A 23,151-nucleotide genomic window follows, 5' to 3' on the forward strand; every position below is an offset into this window, starting at 1 on the left:
CCTGCCTCGTCTCTTTGGTTAAAAGCTCCCCAGACTCCTCAGTAAAAGTTGCCCTCTGCAGTTTGAGAATAGATCTTAAGGTTAACTCTTTGCTTGGAACACAATGTAACATGTTTAGTAGAAATACTCATTATAGTGGTAATATAAAATACTAAATGTACTGAATACAGCCCCAGAGAGGTGGATGTTGGTTAGCGTGACACTGATGCACTGTGGCATCATTTCACTTGACACGCTTCTAACAATGATGGCCTCCTGGCCCCGATACTCTAAACCAGCTCGAGTCTTACAGTACATGTGTTAGCAGGGATGTGCTGCTCTGCTATCTTGTGCCAACAGTCAAAGACTTTACATTCATGAAGATGTCTGAATTCTGCTCACCCTTTAATCATATTGATGAGGATGCTAGCATGTCATTTGCAGGATAGTGAAACATGCTTGCAGTTGCAGACAGATTAGTAAAATGATCTAGTGAGGGTCATGGTCACACAGGGGCTCCATCTGATTGTCAGACATGAGCTGTTTTCAGGGCCAAGTCTGGATTAAAAAACGCCATTTAGGCCACAGGCATGAAATTTGCATGCCCACCTATTGTTCAGTGCTGTCGTTAGCATACAGCACCATCTGACACCAGTGCAATGACACCATCCAACCAGGAATATTCTTGATTAGGCTCTGTGATATTCTACTGTTTATTCTGGACTCACTGATTAATTAAGCTTTTATGTTCTGAATTCCTAGAAGTGTTTGGTGAAGTTGCAATCAATAGATAATAGGTGTAGAAGCATCATCCACTTATTTCATAGCTACTTTTCAAAAGAATGCCATATGTAATCAAGCTCATTTTATTAATTTCGATCTTGCATCTCTGTTTTGAATATAACCACAAGGAGAGCACACAGACACAGTTCAGTCCTCTTTAATATGCAAATCTGTTATTGCTATAGCCACTATATGTGTAGATATTTCCAAAACTTGTATTTATGTCAAAATACGGTTGTGCCCAGCTGAAACATCATCATCTTAGCTGTGCACTTATCGTTCATTTTTAAATTGGAAATATTTCACATACGTAACATGCATTTAGTAAAACATGCATTTCTGCATGTGTTTTATCTCATGAACTTTCTCCTCTTTTTCATTACTTCTACAGTTCCCATGCATGCATTTAGTACAAATAAATGCTTAGAATAAAATAACATTATGACCACGTGATCATCTTCATCATATGTTGCCACGGAAGAAAATTTCACTTGAGTAAGATTATATGTATAGATATTACAAAAAGTTAATCAATGTCCTCCAACCATCAGAATCAAGAATTATACGTGAAACATAACACTTGCAAATCTACATGCATTATATTAAACTTCATATTAAATCAGTCTATATCTATTTAATACATTTCTCACTATTTATTCATTTCTTAAATAAAAAATCTACTTCCACTTCACATTTTCCTCCGTAGTTTTTTTTTAGGGTCTGAGGAAGGACAGGGGAAGTCCTACATTGTACCTTGTGATTTTTGCTTGTATAAATGCACATTTAAACATGACAGTCAGTTACAAAATCAGTGAATGTCAAAAGGATGAAGCCTTGGCATAACGTCTTTGCTGTCTGGCCTTTGGAGATAAAATCCTACAAATCCAGAACCCCTCTTTCTCTTGTCCTAGCAGATGGCTCTCTCTCTCACAGACACACACACACACACACACAACGCACACACACACACACACACACACACACACACACACACACACACACACACACACACACACACACACACACACAAACCATCAGTGTTTTCCCCCAGTCTTTTTGGGCAACACAAACACACTTCATTGTATATATAAAGCAAAAGTGCCTGACTGAGGTTTCACAAGTGCTGGCATCACATCCTGCACTGACGAACAGGAAAACAAAACGCCGGCAGACGACAGAGAGCGGGGGTGTCAGGGGGACGCGGGGCTGTCGGCTGTGCAGAACGTGTGGGGGCCACAGACGGGGAGGGCATCCATTGTGTGCTGTGTGATCTCAGCTACTTGTTTTGTTTTGCTTGTCCAGGCCTGGCTCTCATCCATTCTTTGCAGCGGGCCTTTCACTCTCCCATCAGGAGAGTTGACATCATGATATTCAAACCTCAGCCCACACACAATTGTTTGTCTACTTGAGTTTAATCACTCAAGCAGGCCTGAATTGCCTCAGCAAGTTTTGGCATGTTGGTGTGATGGATGTGTTATCACAGGGCAGATCATGAACTGTGTGTTGATCCTGATGTATATGTATATGATACTGATGGTGGAGTTTATTTGCACATCAGACTGTGTCTATTCTTTTAGTTTTCTTGAAGTGTAAGTCATGCATTAAGACTATTGATGTGTATGTTAGTGGACTGTTTTGTTGCATAATTTATTTATTCAATCATTTGGATAGTGCAAACATTACATTCTACAAGATATTAATGCAGGTCTTTGGAGACTTCTGCTCGAACTGCAATATCATAGATTGAGCATTTATTGCCTAGTAGCCACTTTAATTGCAGTTATATTGTTGGTTTTTAATTGCAGGCTGAGAAATATGTTAATTGGCAACAAAAACCAACATTTTATGCATCTCTTGTGGTGCTCTTATCACCTCAGCAATTCTGCAAGTCTCACTTTCTAAATGAGTCAGGGAATCTACTGAGGCTCATTTGGGCTAAAAGTAGTGTATGAGCATGTTTTGGCTTCTCACTCTCCTCATTCCTACTTGCACAGCTCCATTTGAGTATAAAGAGCTCAGCACTCATGTACATTCAGACAGCCTGAGGATGTGTACAGTAATGTCTCTCTTTTCTGTGTGTGACTGTGACTCGGAGCCAGGCAGCTGTGAAATGTGTGATAGGCCAAGCAGCCAGTGGCTGATGCGATGCAGAGTTCACTGCGCTGCCTTGGAGTTTCCCTAAATTGGTTTACAAATGTCGGGAAACTGGCAATTTAAAGTTGTGCTTCTTTTGTTCTGAAGTGCTTTTGCCTCCAGATAAAGTGTCTCTCATGAATTAATGAAATCCTCTTTATGAAAAACCCAAGGAAACATGCTTGTTTATTATATTTCGTCTTCAGTGCCTTCGCTGAGCAACGGTTTGTTGATTCTTTTAAACCTCTGTGGTTGCTGTTAAATGTTTTAGAGACTAAAGGAACAAAAAGCAAAGCATTTAGTAGCTAATGTTTAATGCAGCTAATGTGGTGAATCCAGAGCAGCGAGTTAATGATGAGCTTAGGTTTCTCATTGCGCATTTTTGTGCCGCTGCCTTGTCTTGGCTGTAACACGTGCCTGAGATTTACTGCTCTAATCCAAAGGAATTAAACAGTCTCAGGAAGCAGCCTCTGTATGTTAGTAAGAGTTCAAACAGAGTTAATAACCTGGTTGGCTTTTGCTTAAGCATCGCCCTGGCAAACTTAATAGGCATCTAGCGATCTGGATGTTCTCAAGTAAGTCACAGTTTAAGTGAGAGTTAAAGCTCATCTAGCTCACCATAAAATGTTCTTTTCCTTTGTGGCAGCAGCAGTGCTGTGTAGGCTGACCTTCCCGAAGGCAAGACGCAGAGATCTCAATCGTTCTGTCTCTTTTTTCCATTTTTCCTTAAGGCCTCCTCCCACCCTCTTTGCTTCTTGTTCATTTGGCTCAGGATGATGAGCAGCAATGAGGGGTTTGGAGGTAAATGAAGATAATGGTACCCAGTGATTACTATGATCATTGTTCTGTCAGCCCTCACAAGGAGAGCCTTTACTTTTTGTGTGCATTTTTTTAGCCATTTACAGCCTTTTTTCACAGCCCCAAATTCTTACCAACTGCTGTTGTGTTACTTTTGTTTTTTTGGAACAAAGCCATGACTTAAGAGCAAGAAAAGATGCTGTCCACTCCCTAAAAACCCAGTGCAGTGTGTTGATACTGGTTATGTTGTGAATATATTTGGATAAAATATGTTTTGTATTAATTTCATGCCTTGAAAATCCAACCCACCCCCCTAATATATTTGTTAAACCACTTCTGTTATTAACAGATCTGCGACCTTGACTGTATGGGGACCTATTGGCCATTTTTTGGTTTTATTCAGGTACTTTAAAATGATTCAAATCAATCCACTGCATATGCTTGACAGGATAATACCTCTACAATACAATACAAGAAAAATGTCTGCATCCAAACAGTTCCTAAGGGTTTTTATTTATTTACAAAATAACAAAGTAACAACCAAAAATATTTTTATATGGCTCTTATCACAATTCCACATAGTTCAGCATTTGTCTTTTCAACAAAATAACAAAGTAAACCAGCTAAAATATGTCTTCAGAAATTGCTCTCAAATTTAAATTTAATAAAAATACAGAACACTGTAAATGAGTAATATAAGCACAATTCCACTTCAAAGTAGTGTTGAATTTTAATATTCGAAGTCACGACAAATAAAAATCAGTCACAATTCCACTTATTACAGCATTATAGTAAAACTAGTTCACTAAAAGCATTACAGTAAAACCTGAATATCTGACACAAATCGTGCTCTCCGTTTATGACATCTGTGTGACAGCTAATGTAAACAAAGGATCAGGCGGGGCGCATGCACAAAATAACCAGTCTCGATTCATTAAAAAATGTGTTGATCTGTCCCAATACTAATCCTTCGGTTCCGATTGGTAGTATTTAGAAAACTGTTTCCTTCAAACTCAGACTATTTTTGTGGGATATGTTTATCTTCAATACCAACAAGTCCTCTTACAATGGTTTGTAAAGTTACTCAGGTCAAGTTCTGGTTAGGTGTTGTCAGATTACATACTTAATTTAAAGTTATGTACATAACATAAGGTAACGACATAATGACGTAACTTGAAATAACTCAAAATTCACTTGGTTTCAAACAGGACACAAAACACTGGACTCCTGGAGAAAGTTGTGTGTTTGTTTGACCTTTCCACCACTCCAAGCTGCCTCTATATGCAGACTTAAGTCTTTATAATACCACCTTCTTCACTCCTGCCAGCACATGCCTCACTTGATTACAGCCTTCACAATTACATGGGTTAAAGACAAGTTCTGGTGCATTACTTTTATTGGGTATACATTTGAACAGTGCATGAGAACAGCCTGTCAATACAAAGATTCCTTTTGTTACTTTCAAATGCACACACACTTAAAGCCCTCAGCCTGTATTTCCTCTGTTGCCAAGCTGAGCAGGACAGAAAATACAGCAGGCGAGACTGAGGACACTCACTGATGGTGAGAGTAAGACAGGGTCAGACATATGAGAAGAGGGGGGTTGTCGCATCTTGGAGGGCAAACTTCAGTTTACCCTCAAGACACGACGCCCAGCCAATACAGAACCCTGCAAACAGTTCATTTCACTGATTGGCCGAGACAGGCCCTAGCAGGACAGCGCTGGAGATGGAGTGCCGTTAGCTGTTTATCCTGACAGTGGCTGACAAGAGCAAAGACAAACATAGACAATGCAGTCTGACATTCATACACTCCTTTACTTCTTTGCTCCAAAGAATCTGCTGCAGAGGTTTTGCTGAGTCTAAGGAAACCTTTATGCTTTGACTTTATAAAAGATAATCCAGTGTACACATTTCAGTAAGGTGCAGACTACACAGTTGTAAAAGACAAGTAATGCTCGCAACTAGATGCCCAGATAGACCCCAGGTGAGGCTTAAGCACCTCCATTTTTGGTCTTTGACTAGATAAGTGCTCTTTTGCAAGAATTTTTGTTTTTTTGGATTGCATTTTGTTTTTTGTTTTATTTTTTATTTATTTATTTGGCTGTTAATGCTGTTGCACCTATAACCACACCTACACAGTATTGACATGCTGCACTGACACCTCACTGCAACAAGTTAAGAAGGTAAACCTCTTGAGGTCAGCAAAAGCAAGATTAGCAGCAGCCTTTGGGTTATGCTTAAAGCAAGGTTTGGTTTTTTCTTATGTTTTATAGGTGTATAGTCGATTCCTTAACACCTTTTAATCATGTTAAATAAGTGTACCATATTATGTTTAAAGTGTTACATTAATATGATGTATTCTTCAAAAGACATCTCTTACCCTGCATACTTCATCTGTATTCTAAGATCAAATATAAATAACACATTTGTTCAATGAATGTATTCTTTACTCAGATATATGCATTCATTTGAACCATTTTTAAAAGTCTGAGTAAAAGCATCATAATTTAAGACTTTAAGAGACCAACCTTTTGACCTCCTTTAATTCTTGCCTTTTTAAACCCGTGTCTATGCATGCACCATTTGTCTCCATTTCCCTGCATTCCCTTAAGCATCACAGGCCAGCCGAAAAGTACTTTATCACAGGCCGCAGCAGTGCGAGCATTGCAGAGAAAGAGGTGTGCGTAGAGGTGAAAGTAAATGAGAGTACAGCCAGGGGCCTTCACGACAAAGATAGATAATATTCCAGCCCTGAGTTCCTTTTCTTTACAGTGAGCCTGCTGCCTCAGGTGGTGCTGGGACAAGCCTGTCCTGGGGCAACAGCAAGATAACTTGGCCTTGTAAAAGGCCGTGGACTCAAATTGGACTCTGAATGGATGTGAGGTTATTTAGTCCGTGTTTGGCTGTGTGTGCATTGGGTGCAGAAGTGAAAATGCAGTGCTAGGATTGTAGTCTGAACAGTTACACGTCTTGAAAAAAAAAATTTAAGATTTGAGGGAATATGCTTAATTTCTTGATGATAGAGAGTTATAAGAGAAGATTAATACCATTTTCAAATGAGTCCCATAAATTTCAAGCTGCAGCCAGAAGATGGTTAGTTTAGCTTAGCAGGCAGACTGGAAACAGGAGGGGGAAACAGCTGCTCCGCCTTTGTCAGTAGCAAAATTAGCCTTTTAGGACAATGTAACATGTTGTATCTTGTTTGTTAAAAGGATCAGTGTGAATGATTTACTGGCATCTAGCGGTAAAGATTGCATATTGCAACCAGCTGAAACTTCAGAGTGCCAAGCCTCCCAGTTAGAATTCCTTCAGAGTTCCTTATTCAGGAGGTTTTTACTGGGATACGAATAATCCCCAGAGGTCTCCTCCTCTCCAAGACAAACTGAACTGGTGATTGAAACTCGTAAAAAATGTGAAATGAAGCATTTTGAATATACAAGTCAGTGGCCAATGCAAAAACTTGACTGGTCCTGTCTAGAATTCATTTTTGGTTTGTCTGTTCTTGGCTACTGTAGAAACATGGCAGTGCAACATGGTGGACTTTGGATGAGAACCTGCTTCCTATGTAGATATAAACAGCTTATTTTATGGGAAAAACACAACGATTCTTATTTTTTAGCTAATTATACACTAAAGAAAACATACTTATTATATATTCAATTTCTACAAATATATCCCCCCAAATCTTACACACTGGACCTTTAATTCATAAAAAAGTAAGCCTAAAAATGACAGTTCAACATGTTAAGGTGGGTTATTTGCCGGATTATTTTTTTGGTGCTGAGCAGTTCCTGGGCAATTGCTGTGCTTGGCCAAGAAAAAGCCTGGCACATCACTACCTTTACAGTGAACTTCACTTATTTTTTACGAATTAAGCAAATAAAACACCACATGTTAATTAGTGAGCTTCAGAGGTACAGATGGACAGAGCCAGGCTATCTGTTTCCCCTTATTTCCAGTCCTGGCTGTTGCTGTTGGCTATAGCCTTACACTTAACAGACAAGTGTGACAATGGTATCAATCTCTACATCTTAATATCTGCCATGAAGCAATTTCTCAAAATGTCAAACTATTCCTTTGCCACCACTGTCCTCTCACTGCAGATGTCACCACGGTCAGTGGTTTCCCTGCCAGGGGGACACTGCTCACTTCAGCAGTCCTCTGTGCTGTCCCACATTGTCCTCAAACAAATGACAAACACAGTCCGCTGAGTGGATGGAAAAACTCAGGACAGTCTTATCATTATAATGTCTGCACACCAGAGAAAGCAGTGTGTGGAATAAGGTCAGAGGTTAGGGAGAAATATCTAATATCTGCATGTTATAGTGTCTCACTCTCATAGCTTACACTACACTAGAGTCAATTTTTGACACATACATCGGACTATCCCCGTGGGCAGTTGCTATGGTGATTCTAACACCTGTGCTCTGACAGTATGGTGTGGCAATCAGCTGCCAAGTTCCAGAGCGAGACCACATTTAAAGAATGGCATTCGCTGCAGCTATGTCAAACCTTTGTAATATGTGTTCATGCTGAGGTGTGGCAGATTATCACACACTTCTCTTCTACTTTCACTGACTTGTCATGTAAAGAGGCCGTCGGTGCCTCAAAGACTAGACGAAAGGTGCATATAAAGGCCATCCATTACTGCTTTTTAATATTTATAAGTGTGTTATGGATACTGTTTCATATCTAATTGATGCTGTCTGAATGTGGGACATGCAGAAGTGTCATGTGTCTTATTTATTTTTAATGAATGTGTAACTACTGTAATGATATTTATTTGAGGTTTTAAATACTATTTTTGCAGTCAGATGTCTCACTCCTACTCCACTTCTGTCTCCTTTCCTCTTAGCCTCCAACTCTTCTTTTTACTGTGGACATAGTTTGTGCTCTTAAGTAGTCATTTAGCTTTTTCGGACCACCAGTTTTTCTGATACGCATCTAACACACACACATATACACACTTTCCCCTACTGTGTCAGCCCCCAATCTCCCCCAGAGGATCCATCTGCCCACTATCTTATGCCATCCCTTACTCCTCCTCCTTACTCTTGTTTCAAGTGTGTGTGTGTGTGTGTGTGTGTGTGTGTGTGTGTGTGTGTGTGCGTGCGTGTGTGTGTCTGGGTGCATGGACAGTATATGGTACATACTGTATGTCTGGCAGTGTGTGGGTGCACTTGTGTGGAAGGGGGTGGGATAATGAACGGATCTTTTCCTCCTTTGTCTTCCTACTTGTCCACCTACAGTAACAGAGGGATAATCTGTGTGTGTGTGTGTGTGTGTGTGTGTGTGTGTGTGTGTGTGTGTGTGTGTGTGTGTGTTTGTGTGTCTGTAGGTTTGTGTGTGTGTGGGCACAACTCACTATAGCTTAAAAAGTAACTCCTGTTTCTGTCTCTAGGGGTGGGTGGTGGGTGTAAAAGGAAAAGTGCTCTGAGCTGCAGAGAAAATGACGATCACAGTGTGAGACAGAAGAGAAAAAGCAAGACAAATTACTCTGCGGCACAAACGCTACCAGTACTGTGCCGCTTTCCTGTGACTCTGCATTGACTCTGCAGTATTCTGGATGTCAGGGTGTCTTGACCTCGTCCTGTTGCTTTGCTGTCACAGTTATTTGATTTAAATTGGCCTATTTCATTGAGCACAAAGTGAGGCACTTATTTCACATCCAAAAATACTATGGTCACAAGTGTACAGCTAAATGCACAGTAGAATGACGGAAAGCCATTAGATTTATGTAAACTAACGCAGAATCACATGAAACCCCTGGAACTGGTAGGAACACTGGCGTACCAAACTCAATCATTCATGCCCCACGAAAAGAAACTGGTAACTGTTGCTGTGTGTTCACAAATAAATTATTATTAAGAAGGATGTAGATACGATTTTTTGATTAATTTATGAGGTAAATGATTATTGCACAATGTAATGGCTTTAGAATCATGACACTGTCTGCTCATAGATTTGTTCCCCATAAGCCTCTCTTTGATGATGCAACTCTGTCTGCCACCTGGTGAGTCTCCCAAGAAAATAAAAGCTCATTTTACGACACAAAGGATCAATGATTGCACAACCAAAACAGGAAGAGGATACCTCTAATATTCACAATAACCGAATGCATCCTTGAGTATTGGTAGAAAGTTGCTCATTTATGCAAGTACTATTACTAAGTACAGTTTTGAGGTACTTGTACTGTAGTTGAACATGTTGGCAAAATACATATGTTTCTGCAATCTATTAACACAAAACTGTTTCATCGGTATACTATTAATGTTTCTAAAGTGACATAGTATATGAGCCGACTTTGTCATGCAGAGGTGGAGGGGATGGTGGATGGGGTGACAGCAAGGCGAGACGCCTGCCAAGCTGCAGAGCACTGTTCGTAAGCGACAAACATCAAAACTTGTTGTTGTAGTTAGTCATTGCTAAAACATAATCTTTTCCCAAGCACAACCAAGTGGCTTTTGTACCCAAAACTAACCACTTGTTAACCAAAGTGTTGTTGAAATGTTAAGTTTCAACATGTCTGCTACATAATAAGGTACAAGTGTAACGTATCCATGGTTACTGCCACCGATTGCCAATCAGCAGAGTGATTCAAAACCTTTGGCATGAATGCATATTGCCTTGCAGTGTTTGTGCACATGCATGTTGCATGTATCTTTAAGGCCACTGTGTAGAATCTAAAATCTTTTGTTACTACTTTTTACGAAAAGGATCCAATTATTTCACTCCTTGCTACTTCTGAATATTGTAACAAGTAAATGTCTTTCTCTTTACCCTTCCTCCTCCAGATTATCTGCCTGCAGGACTTCTTTGGGGATGATGACGTCTTCATAGCGTGCGGCCCGGAGAAGTACCGCTATGCCCAGGACGACTTTGTGTTGGATCACAGTGGTAAGGCTTCCACAGCCTTTATGACTGGTAGGCCTGACTAAGACTAACTAAGCGTCCATCTCTGTGTGTGTGATCATGTGTGTGTGTTCGTGTGTGTGTTTTTGCCTCACTGTCCTTCCTCAGCCTTCTTGCCTTAGTAGTGCTTGCAAAGCTTTTTTCCTTTAGGAAGTTTATACCAGGATATGAGATCGGACTGTATTTGTGTCTGAAACACTCTTTTTATATGATTTTCTTACCCACACGCTCTCTCACACACACATTCTTGACCTCTTTAAACCAGCGGATCCATTTGGTGTCCAAGCTATATAGAACTTCAGCCAACACTGGACAACCTCTCGGGGGAAGGAAAAAGTAGTTTAATATAGTAACAGTCCAAAGTATTGACATCCTGTTTAATTTTGTTTTGTTTTGTCAGGTTAGCTAACTACAGGGAGGTACATCCTAACACCTACTGTGTTAACTGTTACAGAGCATGAGTGATGGTGCATGCAAGATAGTTTGGAGCTTTCGTCCCACTTACACTCCTGTGCTCCACTTTTAAGAATTAGGTCTTTGAAAGAACAAAAAAAGGCACACTGTACTCTCTGAAGAAGGTACAGAAGCTGCTCTTCCTTTTGCAAAATGGGTCCAGTATACACTCTACTGTTGAAATATGGAAATAATAAAGATGTAGAAAACTGGCCTTTGCAACAGATGAGGCTAAAAATTGTTTGTAATAACGCTTTAAACGGAAGAGCTAGATAGAGAAACAGCTCATTGTCTCCTGGATCCTCAGGGATATGTTAACGTTATGAGGTTTTATATCACAGGTTATGATTCTTTTGCACTTGAAATATACCTTAAGTTTGTCAAATCTCTCGTTAGTGACGGAGTACCCAGCTGTGCGTCACTGCAGTAATTACTAGTAAAAAAGAATATTCCAATTGTTTGGCTAAAGTAACAAAGCAAACAAATAAACAAAATAAATGGTTTTTAGAGATAGATATCCTCATTCTAGGGGTTGTCCTAGAAAAGGATTTGGTTCCTTATGTACATCATGCAAGGAAGTGTACTACATTGAAGGCCCCTTTTTAATCAGTCAGTGAAATATGAATCATTTGATAAATAGCATGGTGAAGACATTAGAAATGCTGTGGATGTGCTTCTGTGGGTGTTTTTTTTTTTTTTTTTTGCATTTGTGCGTGTCATTACATTACACCTCTTACCGCCCCCACCCTCATTAAAACAACCCTGACAAGTTTACCACAAGCTCCTTTACAACATCTGCTCTCACTGTACACAGCTTCACAGCAGCGCCACAAAATCAGCTGTGGCATGCAGCAAACGCCATACAAACCAAACGTGTTCATGGTGTGCTGTGATTGTTATATTCCCGCATAAAAACACAAGCGTTGTAATTGCTTTGCTCTGGATGGAAAAAGACATCACCAGTATGTACCAAATCTTGATCTGAGAGTCTTTTTTCTATTTTGAACAAATCAATAGTGACCGCTGTTAATTATTTCTAGCTCCTCTACATAATGTAGGTGTTGTTTGGACTCTTTGTCAGACAGGATATTCTATCCTCAGATCAATTACACTTCAGCTGAAATTCAGCATTATTCCTAGGATACCAAAAATCAACAAATGTATGTAATTTAGAGCTGTAATTACACAAAATGCTATGTAAAAGTCATTCTCAGAGTTAACTGATATTTTATGGTCAGCATATTATTGCTTTAGTCAGTTCTTGGGAGGATGCTACATTACAGCATTTTAATGCTAGCTCAAAATTAGGGCTTTGTATTAAACTTCTGTCCTTGGCCTTGACCAAAATTTGTCTGTCAAGACAATTATTAAATTGTCAATTTTTGAAAGTTCCTTGGTCAGATTTATAGACTTGATTACTAATTTCATGAAACTGATTTTAGTTCAAATAATTTCTTGTATGAAGGCCTGTCACGATAATTACGTTGTCCTCCACTCCATAAATCCACCGACAAAAAGACAGCTCAGTTGTCTGTCTATTATATGCAATAGGCACTTTGTTTTGTTTATGTTAGCCATTTTGTTGTTGTTGCTGCTGCTTTATATTTTTAAAAGTAAAGGTTATAGAAGGCCATTGGATTTAAAAAGTTTTTCTATCAGCAGGACATAGAATCAAAAAATGTTGTTTTATTTTGGTATTGGTACTACAACTTAAAAAGCAATAACGATACACAGCCCTAATCACAACCACAATGTAAAATGTTGGCTCAACTGAAATCCAGTATCAGATAATTAATTAGTTCCTTTTTGTTTTTTAATCTGTCTTGACTCAGCCGTAGTTGCAACTATTTTCTTTGCTGCCTCTTTGTCCCCATTCTCATATGTAACCATCATTCATGAAATCATGTGACATATTTACCATTTCCAGGGTCATTTCTCTGCTGCAGCAGCTTGTTGGGCATAAATGTGCCACATAAAGTCTGACTGAGAAGAAAGAGCAGGTTTGTTTTTTTGGGAAAGGTTAATATATACGAAAGTGACCCTGAACATATTGTCCCCCCAGAATGCAGAGTGCTAAAGACGTCACACAGCCGCTCTGCTACTCCGAACCGTACAGCTAAGAGCCCTGGACCTTCGCGACGCAGCAAGTCCCCTGGTGCAGGTAAAAAAACATGACTGTGCACACAGGCAAACTGTATATATTGACACTTAAGTAGACATTGTGAAAGGTCAAGTATGGCAAATGATTACAAAATGTTACACAAATCTAAAAAAACAATTCCATTAATATGATGCCCCAAGTGACACCGCAAGGTCACTTCTGGTTGACAGGCTGAGTAATAGCCTTTTCATGCAGCAACCTCATCCTGAACCTTCCACAGCTGTGACGAGTGACTAAGCGATTTGTGTGGTGCATTGAGAGATGGTGACGTTATGCTGAGTAATTAGTGTTCTACAAGCCATTATGTCAGTTTAAAGGAGAAGCATTTGACAGGTTGCCAGTTTTGAGTGCCTGCAGTCTTAGTTTAGCCTTGGAATGTCAAACACATTTAATGTGTGTTGATTATATCTAATCATATCTGCCTGACTACTCTTTTTTCCCCCCGACACTGCAGCAAGACAACCTGTCCACTACTCCACCAGTCAGTCTCCAATCAAATCCCCAGGTGAGGCTCCTGATGGTGTCACACAGTTTGCCTTATCAAACACCTGCCATATCAGTAGGCTCTGGTAGTGATTTTGTGCTTAACAAAACAAACTTCTCACAGCTTTAGGGTTCTTCTTCTTTTCCTGTCTCGGTTGGTTTGGGAGTTCCCACTAAAACACTGTCAGTCAGTGGGTTGGTTGGTCTTTCAGTCCAACATCATCCAAAATGAAATACTTTGAAAACTGGATTTAAAATTTTGTGCTGAGATACATGGCACCCAGATTATGAAATGAAGGTGGTTAACCAGAATTTTATGTATTTGTTTTACTGACTGACATGAAACACATTACAGTGAAGCGTTATTCAAGAGTAATTTTAACATTGGCCGCTAATACTGAACGTCATACTTGCATGCTAGATGTTAGCATATTACCTCCATCCCCTTCCACAAGCTATCTTAGTTTTTTTTAGTTGGATAAACAAAATATTCTCTAATGACTATAAACTTATCTTTAAACTTGATTTTAAATCATTTCTAATTTCTGTGCTGTTGGGTTATCTGTTTGAAGGAGTCTGTCGCTGATTAGTCATGCATTGCTAGACCTACTGTATCTCTATGCCTTGTTTCAGACAACAGCAAACTATTAAATTTGCATTAAATAAAATGACAAAAATGTCCCAAATAATGCCCAAAAATAAACAACTAGTATTCAGCCAATTGCTCAGCTCTAATATAAAATTGTTCAGACTGCAAATATAAGCACCTGCGTGGAAAAAACGTCTCTCTCTGGCCTTCTAGTTGTCAGTTCAAGTCAGAGATATCAGGAGTTTCTGACAGCTGCAACATCTGAACTGTAAAGTAGTACAGAGTTGTCAGCAAAGACTCCATTGCTGACAGTTACATAAAAAACTCTATATTAACACTGATACAGTTGATGTCTGTAATTTAAAAGAGTCAGCAGTATACCCCACTTTAGAACTGCTTTAAACCAGAAACACATAAACAGTATCTTAGCAAGTCTTTTTAAATGTTGGAAGTAAAAGGTTAGTGAAGAAAAATGCAGCATTAGCTGATAAAATGTCCTCAAGGCTTTTGAGTGAACAACATGGCCTTTTCTTCGGGTACTAAACTCGGGCTAGACTCAACATTTTTACCTTAACAGTGGAAAGGATCTTTGACTCACAAAATGCATCCATTGATTATATTTTCTGTTATTAGTACCAGTTTTATTGTCTTGCCTTTCCTTCTGGTTGGAGGTGAAATTCCTTTAGTGTCATATGAACCCCACAAATTTATAAAAAAATCCTAATTCTCCATTATATAATGTTTCATCTTTTCTTTTGGCTTTATTTCATTCAATCTTTCTCTCCCCATATTGGACTTCTTAATGCCATGCATTATACATGTCTATCTATCTAATTTGTAATCCAGCTGCTGCAGAATCCACTCATTTAAAACCATGAACTGATTAGACTTCCTCCTCAGCAGTGTTAATGAAATCCTGCTCTCACTGAACAGTTAAATCGCCTGCCTTTTCATCTGTAGCTGCTGAGGTGCTCCAAAGTTAAACTGTACTTTTGAAACATTAAAAGCTAATACCATGTTTGAGATTCCCTCACATAGTGCTTCAGAGGCTCCTTTACAAACGCAAGATAAATACCCAGAGGAGAGTTACGTGGGAAAACAAAACCTCTAAGTGATTGTACAATGAAACAAAAACTGTGAAATAGTAGTGCAAAGACACAGCCTGTAGGCAGTGTGAAATGATTTTCCTCAGCTCAGCTGGGTTTATGCAGATGAAGACTTTGAGTTAAAGTTTGACGCATTATGTCTGTATTTGTGCCAAAAAACCAGGAGAGAGGGAGGCAGAAATAGTCTCTTCTTAAGAGAATGAATCACTTGAACAATAAAAGCTCTCATCCCTGCTGTGTTCCTCTGCTCCTTGTGTTACACACTTTAAGTATATTGTGGATATAGTAGTTTGGAGGAAGTCCTTTAATATTGTCATATTTTATACCAAACTGAACCAAATAATTTGAGGTAAACATGCTATTACCCATTGTATTTTAGAATCATATTTATTCATTTCGACAATTAACAGAGGAAAAGTAACAGCAGATTAGAGCTGTGGCCTGCTGATGTGTGCCATCTATAGACAGTAAAAGAAACAGATTTTGCAGTTTTGACACTGTGAGTAATGAGTGCTAGAACTGTGGGTTTTACTTGTTTGTAGCTACTGTTTGTTTGCTTGTGAAATAAAGTGTTTGTTGAGGCGGATTTTGTTGCACTTTAACATATGGCAAAAATGTTAAATGTGTAAATTTAAGAATGCACGAAGGAAACCAACAGCTTGAAAAAAAAAGAAAAAACACTGCTGTAACACCAGTTGCCTGCAGGTGGCACAAGCAGCCCCTTCTACCCATTTGAGAAAATGTGCAACTCATTGGCCTCTGCGCAAGTGTCATTGGTAGAACACAGTGGTCATTTTCATGCCCGGTGCCCACGTCCTTTAAATAACAACCCGCGCCCATCTGTGCACCACTGAGTGTGTCAGTCTTAAAGAGAGGTGTGTTCAGGGGAACTGTTGGCAGATTGCTATTTTGAGGCAACAGAAAGCAAATGCACCATTGACCAATAAAAGCTTGTCTGAAGGCAAAGGCGCAGTCTGTTTCCTGCTGTTTAATGGGTGGATTTTTCAGATAGCAAGATGCGCCTGCATACGGTTCAGATGTTTGGATAAGTCAGGTGGAACATCACAATACAGCTCTCAAAGAAGAGAATTCTTTGTGGCATGTTGTTTGTTGATATGCGTCATAGATGTCTCTTGGACATACATGGACATGGATGTCTCTTGGACATACATGGAAATAGGTGTCTCTTGGACATACATGCGGGCACATTACAGGTCACAGGAAGGCGTGAGGCTGAACTGTGCGTGCCGATGCCAGTTAACCCAAATATGCCAGCAGCAGCACGAGCATCGATAGATCAGCTGGCTCCTCCCGTTTCTGCTTGATTTTTACGCTGAGCGTCGAGCTTTGTTTACCCTCCGCCTCATGTCACTGTACACTTTTCTGCTTTGTAAGGCCGTTCTAGAGGTTACAAAAATGATGGGACCTGCACCACCACGGCCTCCATGCCTGCTTTACCTCTGCAGCTTTTGGTGGATATCTGCTGCTTCCACAAATTATCTGCTTGCGCACCTTCACCTTGAGCACTGTTGAAGATTACATGGAGATACCTAGCTGTCTGGTTACAGAAAGAAAAACAAACTTTCAAACAAGCCAAGCCACTGACAAGTAGTTGTATACACACTTACATGCACACATTGTATTTGTGTATATACTGCATAAACCATGTAAAATTAACAACAATACTCACAATCATACTTACTCCTTTTCCTGCTCTTGCATGTTTCCTGCCTGTTTTTCTCCACATAGTAAATGGAATCTCAAACAGCCAGATCTCAACTCCAAAGTCCACCAAGTCCTCCACTCCATCTCCCACCAGCCCCAGACCCGTCCCCAGTTTTAAGGTAAGATTGTTTATCACATTGATGTGACACCCATGACTTGTAGCTGCACTTGAAAACATTTTTTATAGTACAGTTTAAGTATCTTGAAGTATATACTATAGGTGTGCGTTTACTGTCTTGGACAAATGATGGTCACTGAGCAAAATAAATGATCCACAGACCTGTAAAGAGACTGTGTAACTACTTACAATTATTGATATAAGCTTTAATGAATTGGGTGCTATTTATATTGGTTATTGCAATTCATCTCACCTGGGTCCATTGAAGCCAACAATAAGACCTCTGTCTAAAGGCTTAATCGGTCAAACAGTTATCTAGATAAAATCTAGATAAAGTTAAGGGTGATATGTTGAGTATTCTCCAACACCATTTAGTAAAACTGCATTGTTGACTTCTGTCTTTGCTTGCGCAGAGTCGTCTTCTTTTCTTGCTCCTTTTCTTGGGGCATCACCTGTGTGCTTCTGTGAGATACGAACAAAAATGGGAACCCACTTGTCAAGACATCAGTGGTCAAAAACTCCATAGGTTACTTTAGGTCTAATTGTTACTCTTCAGTAAGAATCTGAAAAATATGTCAAACCCTTACTAAATACAGCTGTAATAACTCACTTACTGCAAGTGCATGTCTGTCACCTGAATCAAGTTAGTGTCATAAATGGTTCTATCTCATCTTGAATTACATGCTTGTACAAGACACATACATTAAGGAGTCACTTTAAGGTGGGGGATAAGGCAGGAGTGTATTGACCTACATACCACACAGTTAAGAATAAGTCTATGTAAAGTCAAGTTATCAAGTCACTGACTCAAAGCCATGTATGACCTACAGGTCTGTTTACAGCACATCTCCCATGCTGCAACTCTGGGATGTATTTTTGGTAGAGTTTGAGATAGTAATCTGATTTATTGTTGGGTTCTTCTGTAAGCAGTGCGTTAGTCCCAGACTACAGTTTCAACTGCTGCAGCCAGCTGGCAAACCTCCTCCAGAGAGCCACCACTCCTCTAAGCCCAGTCAAAGACTTATCCATCCACATTCATTTGGCAGGATACTAGATTTTTATGATTTACTGACAGCTTTAAAATTCACTGGCAAAGAGGCTGAGTAGAATAACACTTTTCGAAAACTAGACGAGCAAGCGCGAGGATGTCAGTGACACAGTCACTCATTCTGGAAGTGGTCACATTAACTGAAGCCACATAAAGAAGGTATTTATTAAAAAAAAAAGCTTTTCCATGTCTCCAGTTGTAAAGTAAACCTTGACAGTGTTACATTTCTACATTGCTCCAAAAGGGCTACCCTTTAAGACTAAATAATAGATCCTCACTGTAAGGTAATGTGCAATATGGTGCAGTAAGGTACAGAACACTACTGTACATTACTGAAAATATCACTTGGTCTGATTTTTAATGGCGACTTGCATTTATGGCTGACATTTCAAAAATATAGCTATAAGATGTTGAGGTTGCCGCTGCTGTGCTTTGCAGAAATGGCGCTCTTAAGAAATGAATCATTCATTTGGGGCCATAACAGGTTTTATGTGCAGTGATGAGCAGTGGATAATGGAGGAGCAGATCTATTCTAGGAGCTCTGACACCTTGTACCCTCTGAAGGGCAAGCTTAATTTAGACCTTGTTCATTATTTAAATATATTTTAGAAGTAATATAAAGGTTGTCGTGTTTTTAAAAATGTGTCTTTCTAGTTTAAAGTATTTCACTGATGGAAAGACGGCCTTTTAATAAAATTAATAGACGATGCATCAACAAACCAGACCGTTTGTAAAGTTGGAGTGCTATTGCAATGTACCATTCGGTTATTTGGAGCACCACACTCTTGAGTAAATGTGTGACTAATGTAATGGTTTTATAAATCATGTAAAATTAGAATGTCCTATTTGTTCAAACAACAGCGCTCTCAGTTTGGAGAGTTTGGATTAATGAACACACCCTTTTTGTCCGTGGTGGCAGGCATAAAAAAAAAAAAAATGCCGAAGTGCAATCTATAGCTCAAGCAACAGCCCTAGAGCCAGCCAAAATCCATTTCAGCTGGGATCTGAGCAGGGAGATCTGGGAGCCAGAAACATGGAGGGAAATGTTATGATACAAAGCTGGTTAAAAATCAGCAAAGTATCCCTTCAAGAATGGGATCAAATTATAATTTTAAATTTAAAGGACTTTAAAGTGCTTTTTATTTATATGAGTAGACAATAATTATAGATAAAAATATGTATCTTGCAAAGTGACATGTCTTGTCTATAATATTTATTAACTAATTCTCATTTCATTTGAAACAGTTATACAACAAAATGCCATCAGTCAAAGCCACAAAAATATGACCCACCAATAATGTTTTATCCATGTGCAGCAAGTTTTGCGGGTGCTTTTAACACCTAAGGTTGCCATGGAGATATGTCTTTGAATTATGTTTCAGGCCAGGTGCTGATCTCTATTTTTGTTTCTTTTTGCATCCTGCAGATCCCTCCGTCACATCACATCTCGTCCTCAAATGTAAATGGCTCACTGAACAACCACCAGGAGCAAACCAATCGACTTAGCCCAGAGGGTTCGTCCTCTCCTCTCCTCTCCTCTCCTTTCCTTTCCTCTCCTCTCCTCTTTTTGTCTGAGTCATTCACCTGATCTGCCAACTATGATACTATTGCATTGACTCTCTCGCCCTCCAGCATGTGGAAGTGACATTGACTATTACATAAGATTGATCCTCATCTTTTCCCATCAGGGCACATTTCACGATTTGCTTACCCGACAAAAGTTGCAAAGAGTGATGTAGGCCTCGCATGGAGGATGAGTGTGGAAAATTCCAATGCTGAGCAGATACTTATCTAAATGATTTTAGGGATGCGTGTGTGTGTGTATAGACATAATATCACTGCTCAGATCACTAATTGCCACAGGAGAACTAGCAGAGATCGCAGTGCATCTTGGTGCCTGTGTGTTATTTTGTTGCACAGTATGTGGTCCCTTAATTCAGTCTGAGAACTGGTTGAATTTCTGCCAGTGCTCCGTTAGTTTTAATAAACAGCTTGTCTGTGTCCTGTTGTAACCCCTGTCTCTCCTCAGCAGTTAATGGGAACCGCTACCTGCCTAACTCCACCATCTTGGAAAAATACAAGATTGGCAAGGTCATTGGAGATGGCAACTTCGCCGTGGTTAAAGAGTGCGTGGAGAGGTAGGTGCAACACATTCACTCAAAGTACCAATGTTTAATGCACAGTTGGCAGCCGTCTGCAGTGATCATGCCGCAGGGTGCCGTGTTGTGCAGCTTAATAAGACGCCCGTAGCGTGCGGTAACTGCTCCATCAGGGTTTTTAAGTCCTGATGACAGGCATTGTGGAGACAGAAATATCCCATGGATTAAACCCAGCGGTGAATTCACTTCATTAGCCTTTTAATCTCTGAGTCAACACACTGCCCGGGCAGATGGGGGAAATGATGATGGGAGGAGGTCTGTCAAGTGTGTGTGTTCATAATTTGATGCACATTCCAGGAAACTACTTAAAGGTTCCCTGTGGAGTATCTTGTAAACAGTTATGTTTACAATAAGTAATTGTTACACAACTTGATTGTGTGTATCATTGAGGACAAATAAGAACGCTGAATTAATTTCCTTACACAGAAGAACATTTACAAAGCTAATCTTCTGAATGTCCAATTACATTCGCTGTAAGTTTTTTTCCTTGGTTTTTGCTGGCGCAATGCTGCAGTTTTTTTATCAGAAGAAAATTATGAAAGTGTGTCGTGTGACTTGTATGCACTAGTGCATTCTCACCTTGTAAAAAGTAACTTACAGAGTTTTAAAAAAAAAATCAAGCTAATTTGCTCAGATTTCAAAGAGTTAAACCTGGCTGATGCAGCTAACATATCTTTCTAATAGCTCTGTGGCAGTGCTCCTGCTCACTGTAACCAAGGCTCTCTTGTGAACACTTGTTTTGAATTATAGACATTGTTGCAGCGTCAGTGCTGTGTTTAGTTGTTGGCCCTAATTGCACTGTTTCTGTTCAGGTCCACAGGAAAAGAGTTTGCACTGAAGATCATCGACAAGGCCAAGTGCAGTGGAAAGGTCTCGCGTGTCTTTTTTTTCTCCTCATCTCCTCCCATTTCGTCTCTCTCTTTTGTGTGTAAATCTCTTAGACCAGTGTACACACAAGTGTCATATGTTAGCTCTCCACTGTGCATTATTAACACCCACCCACACACACACACACAAACCATGGTGTCGCCAGTGTGTGTCTCTGATCCTCTTATCCCACACAGTTAGATCAGGCTGGTAATGTTTTATTCAGCACCTAACTCAAATTATCTTCACACTTTCACACACAGACACTGAATCACACACCCTTGACACAAAATCAGATTCAATCAACAATGCAGGCGTCTTTTTATTAGCATAATAGCTGAGTGTTGATCCTGTGTACTGGAGCATGCAGTAACTTGGATTATTTGTCTTGGTGTGATTCCAGGAGCACCTCATAGAGAACGAGGTCGCAGTGCTGCGGAAGGTGAAACACCCCAACATCATCATGTTGATAGAGGAGGTGGACACTCCCTCTGAACTTTACCTGGTTATGGAGCTTGTCAAGGTACAGCAGAGACAAATAGACAAAAAATATCAATGTACAGTATAGTCCTAGTTTCTCTGTTTTATGTTGAACCACTTTGTTGGCACAGGGAGGAGATTTATTTGATGCCATCACCTCCTCAGCCAAATACACAGAGAGAGACGCCAGCATCATGGTGTACAATCTTGCTGAAGCTCTTAAGTACCTGCACAGCACCAACATCGTCCACAGAGACATTAAACCAGAGAACTTACTGGTAAATATTTACACGCAGACCAGTTTCTTTCCCACAAATCCAGCTGCTCAGCAGGCTTTAACCAAGCATGTGATTCATTTAAGGTGTTTGAGTATCCAGATGGCACCATGTCATTGAAACTGGGGGACTTTGGGCTGGCCACAGTGGTGGAAGGACCTCTGTATACCGTTTGTGGAACTCCTACATACGTGGCTCCAGAAATCATCTCAGAGTCTGGGTAAGCAATGTGTTTGTTACAGAGATACATGCAAATTTTTACTCATCTGTGATTTGGTTTAAATGGAAACATCTGCACACAGCAGCAGAGTAGAAATGTAGTTTTGCAAGACTGCTGTGTTGTAATCAGCCGCATGGAGATTTAAAGAATGTTGGTAATTTCTTTAGAAATGGTTATTCTGGTGTATTCTATATTATTATAGTGGATTGAAAACCTTGTCTTTTTTTTTTTTGAAAATGTCAAAATATTTGACCTTATTTACTGCTTTTATGTCCAGTCAGTCATCAACTGCATTCATAACACTGATATGATGGAAATAGTGTGTATTTGGCTGCAGTTAAAGGGACAGTTCCCCCCAGAATAAAAAATACATACAATCATTTATCCTCCCACCTGTAGAGCTATTTTTCAGTCCAGATTGTTTTGGTGTTAGTTGCAGTGTTGGAGATATCGGCCATAGGGATGTCTGCCTTTTCTCAAATATAATGAAACTGGATGGCACTCAGCTTGTGGCACACAAAGTGCCAAAAAGCACATTTGAAAAACTCAACAGCAAAGTCTCATCCCAGAAAACCAACTGACAACCATATCACCATACAGAGGGAAGTGTGCATCTACTCATACGAGAGGCTCATGCCTGTAACATCATATGATGTAAACATGACGAGTCCTCCTCGGCTGTAACGTCTGCTAGCTTAGTGACACCAGGTGAGCTAGCAGTAGATGCACATTTTCCTCTGCATGGTGATTCAGTTGGCGGGTGTAGTTTGGTAGTTCCTGCATGAAACTGCTCACAACAAGATCTGTTGATTATCTTGAGAAAGCGCGTCATGATTTCTTGAAAGAGACATTGCTGGCAC

The 23,151-nt window shown here is 39.8% G+C and overlaps 1 protein-coding gene across 4 annotated transcripts in view; it reads left to right on the forward strand.

Moving 5' to 3' along the window:
- Positions 1-23,151, forward strand: part of dclk2a (doublecortin-like kinase 2a) — an 82,932-nt gene that overhangs the window by 19,900 nt on the left and 39,881 nt on the right. For 3 of the 4 annotated variants that reach the window (XR_006105792.1, XM_042485212.1, XM_042485210.1), the window contains exons 3-12: positions 10,490-10,619; positions 13,123-13,221; positions 13,676-13,726; positions 17,149-17,243; positions 19,717-19,804; positions 20,323-20,428; positions 21,262-21,319; positions 21,720-21,839; positions 21,928-22,074; positions 22,158-22,291. Coding sequence is in view for 3 of the 4 variants with exons in the window: in XM_042485212.1 (XP_042341146.1) it covers positions 10,490-10,619; positions 13,123-13,221; positions 13,676-13,726; positions 17,149-17,243; positions 19,717-19,804; positions 20,323-20,428; positions 21,262-21,319; positions 21,720-21,839; positions 21,928-22,074; positions 22,158-22,291 (1,028 nt within the window). In the remaining variant the exon portion in view is untranslated. The remainder of the gene's footprint in view (positions 1-10,489; positions 10,620-13,122; positions 13,222-13,675; positions 13,727-17,148; positions 17,244-19,716; positions 19,805-20,322; positions 20,429-21,261; positions 21,320-21,719; positions 21,840-21,927; positions 22,075-22,157; positions 22,292-23,151) is intronic. The other variant, XM_042485211.1, reaches the window with a different exon arrangement.

Source organism: Plectropomus leopardus, chromosome 4, assembly GCF_008729295.1.
Source record: "Plectropomus leopardus isolate mb chromosome 4, YSFRI_Pleo_2.0, whole genome shotgun sequence".
NCBI classification, from domain to species: Eukaryota; Metazoa; Chordata; class Actinopteri; order Perciformes; family Serranidae; genus Plectropomus; species Plectropomus leopardus.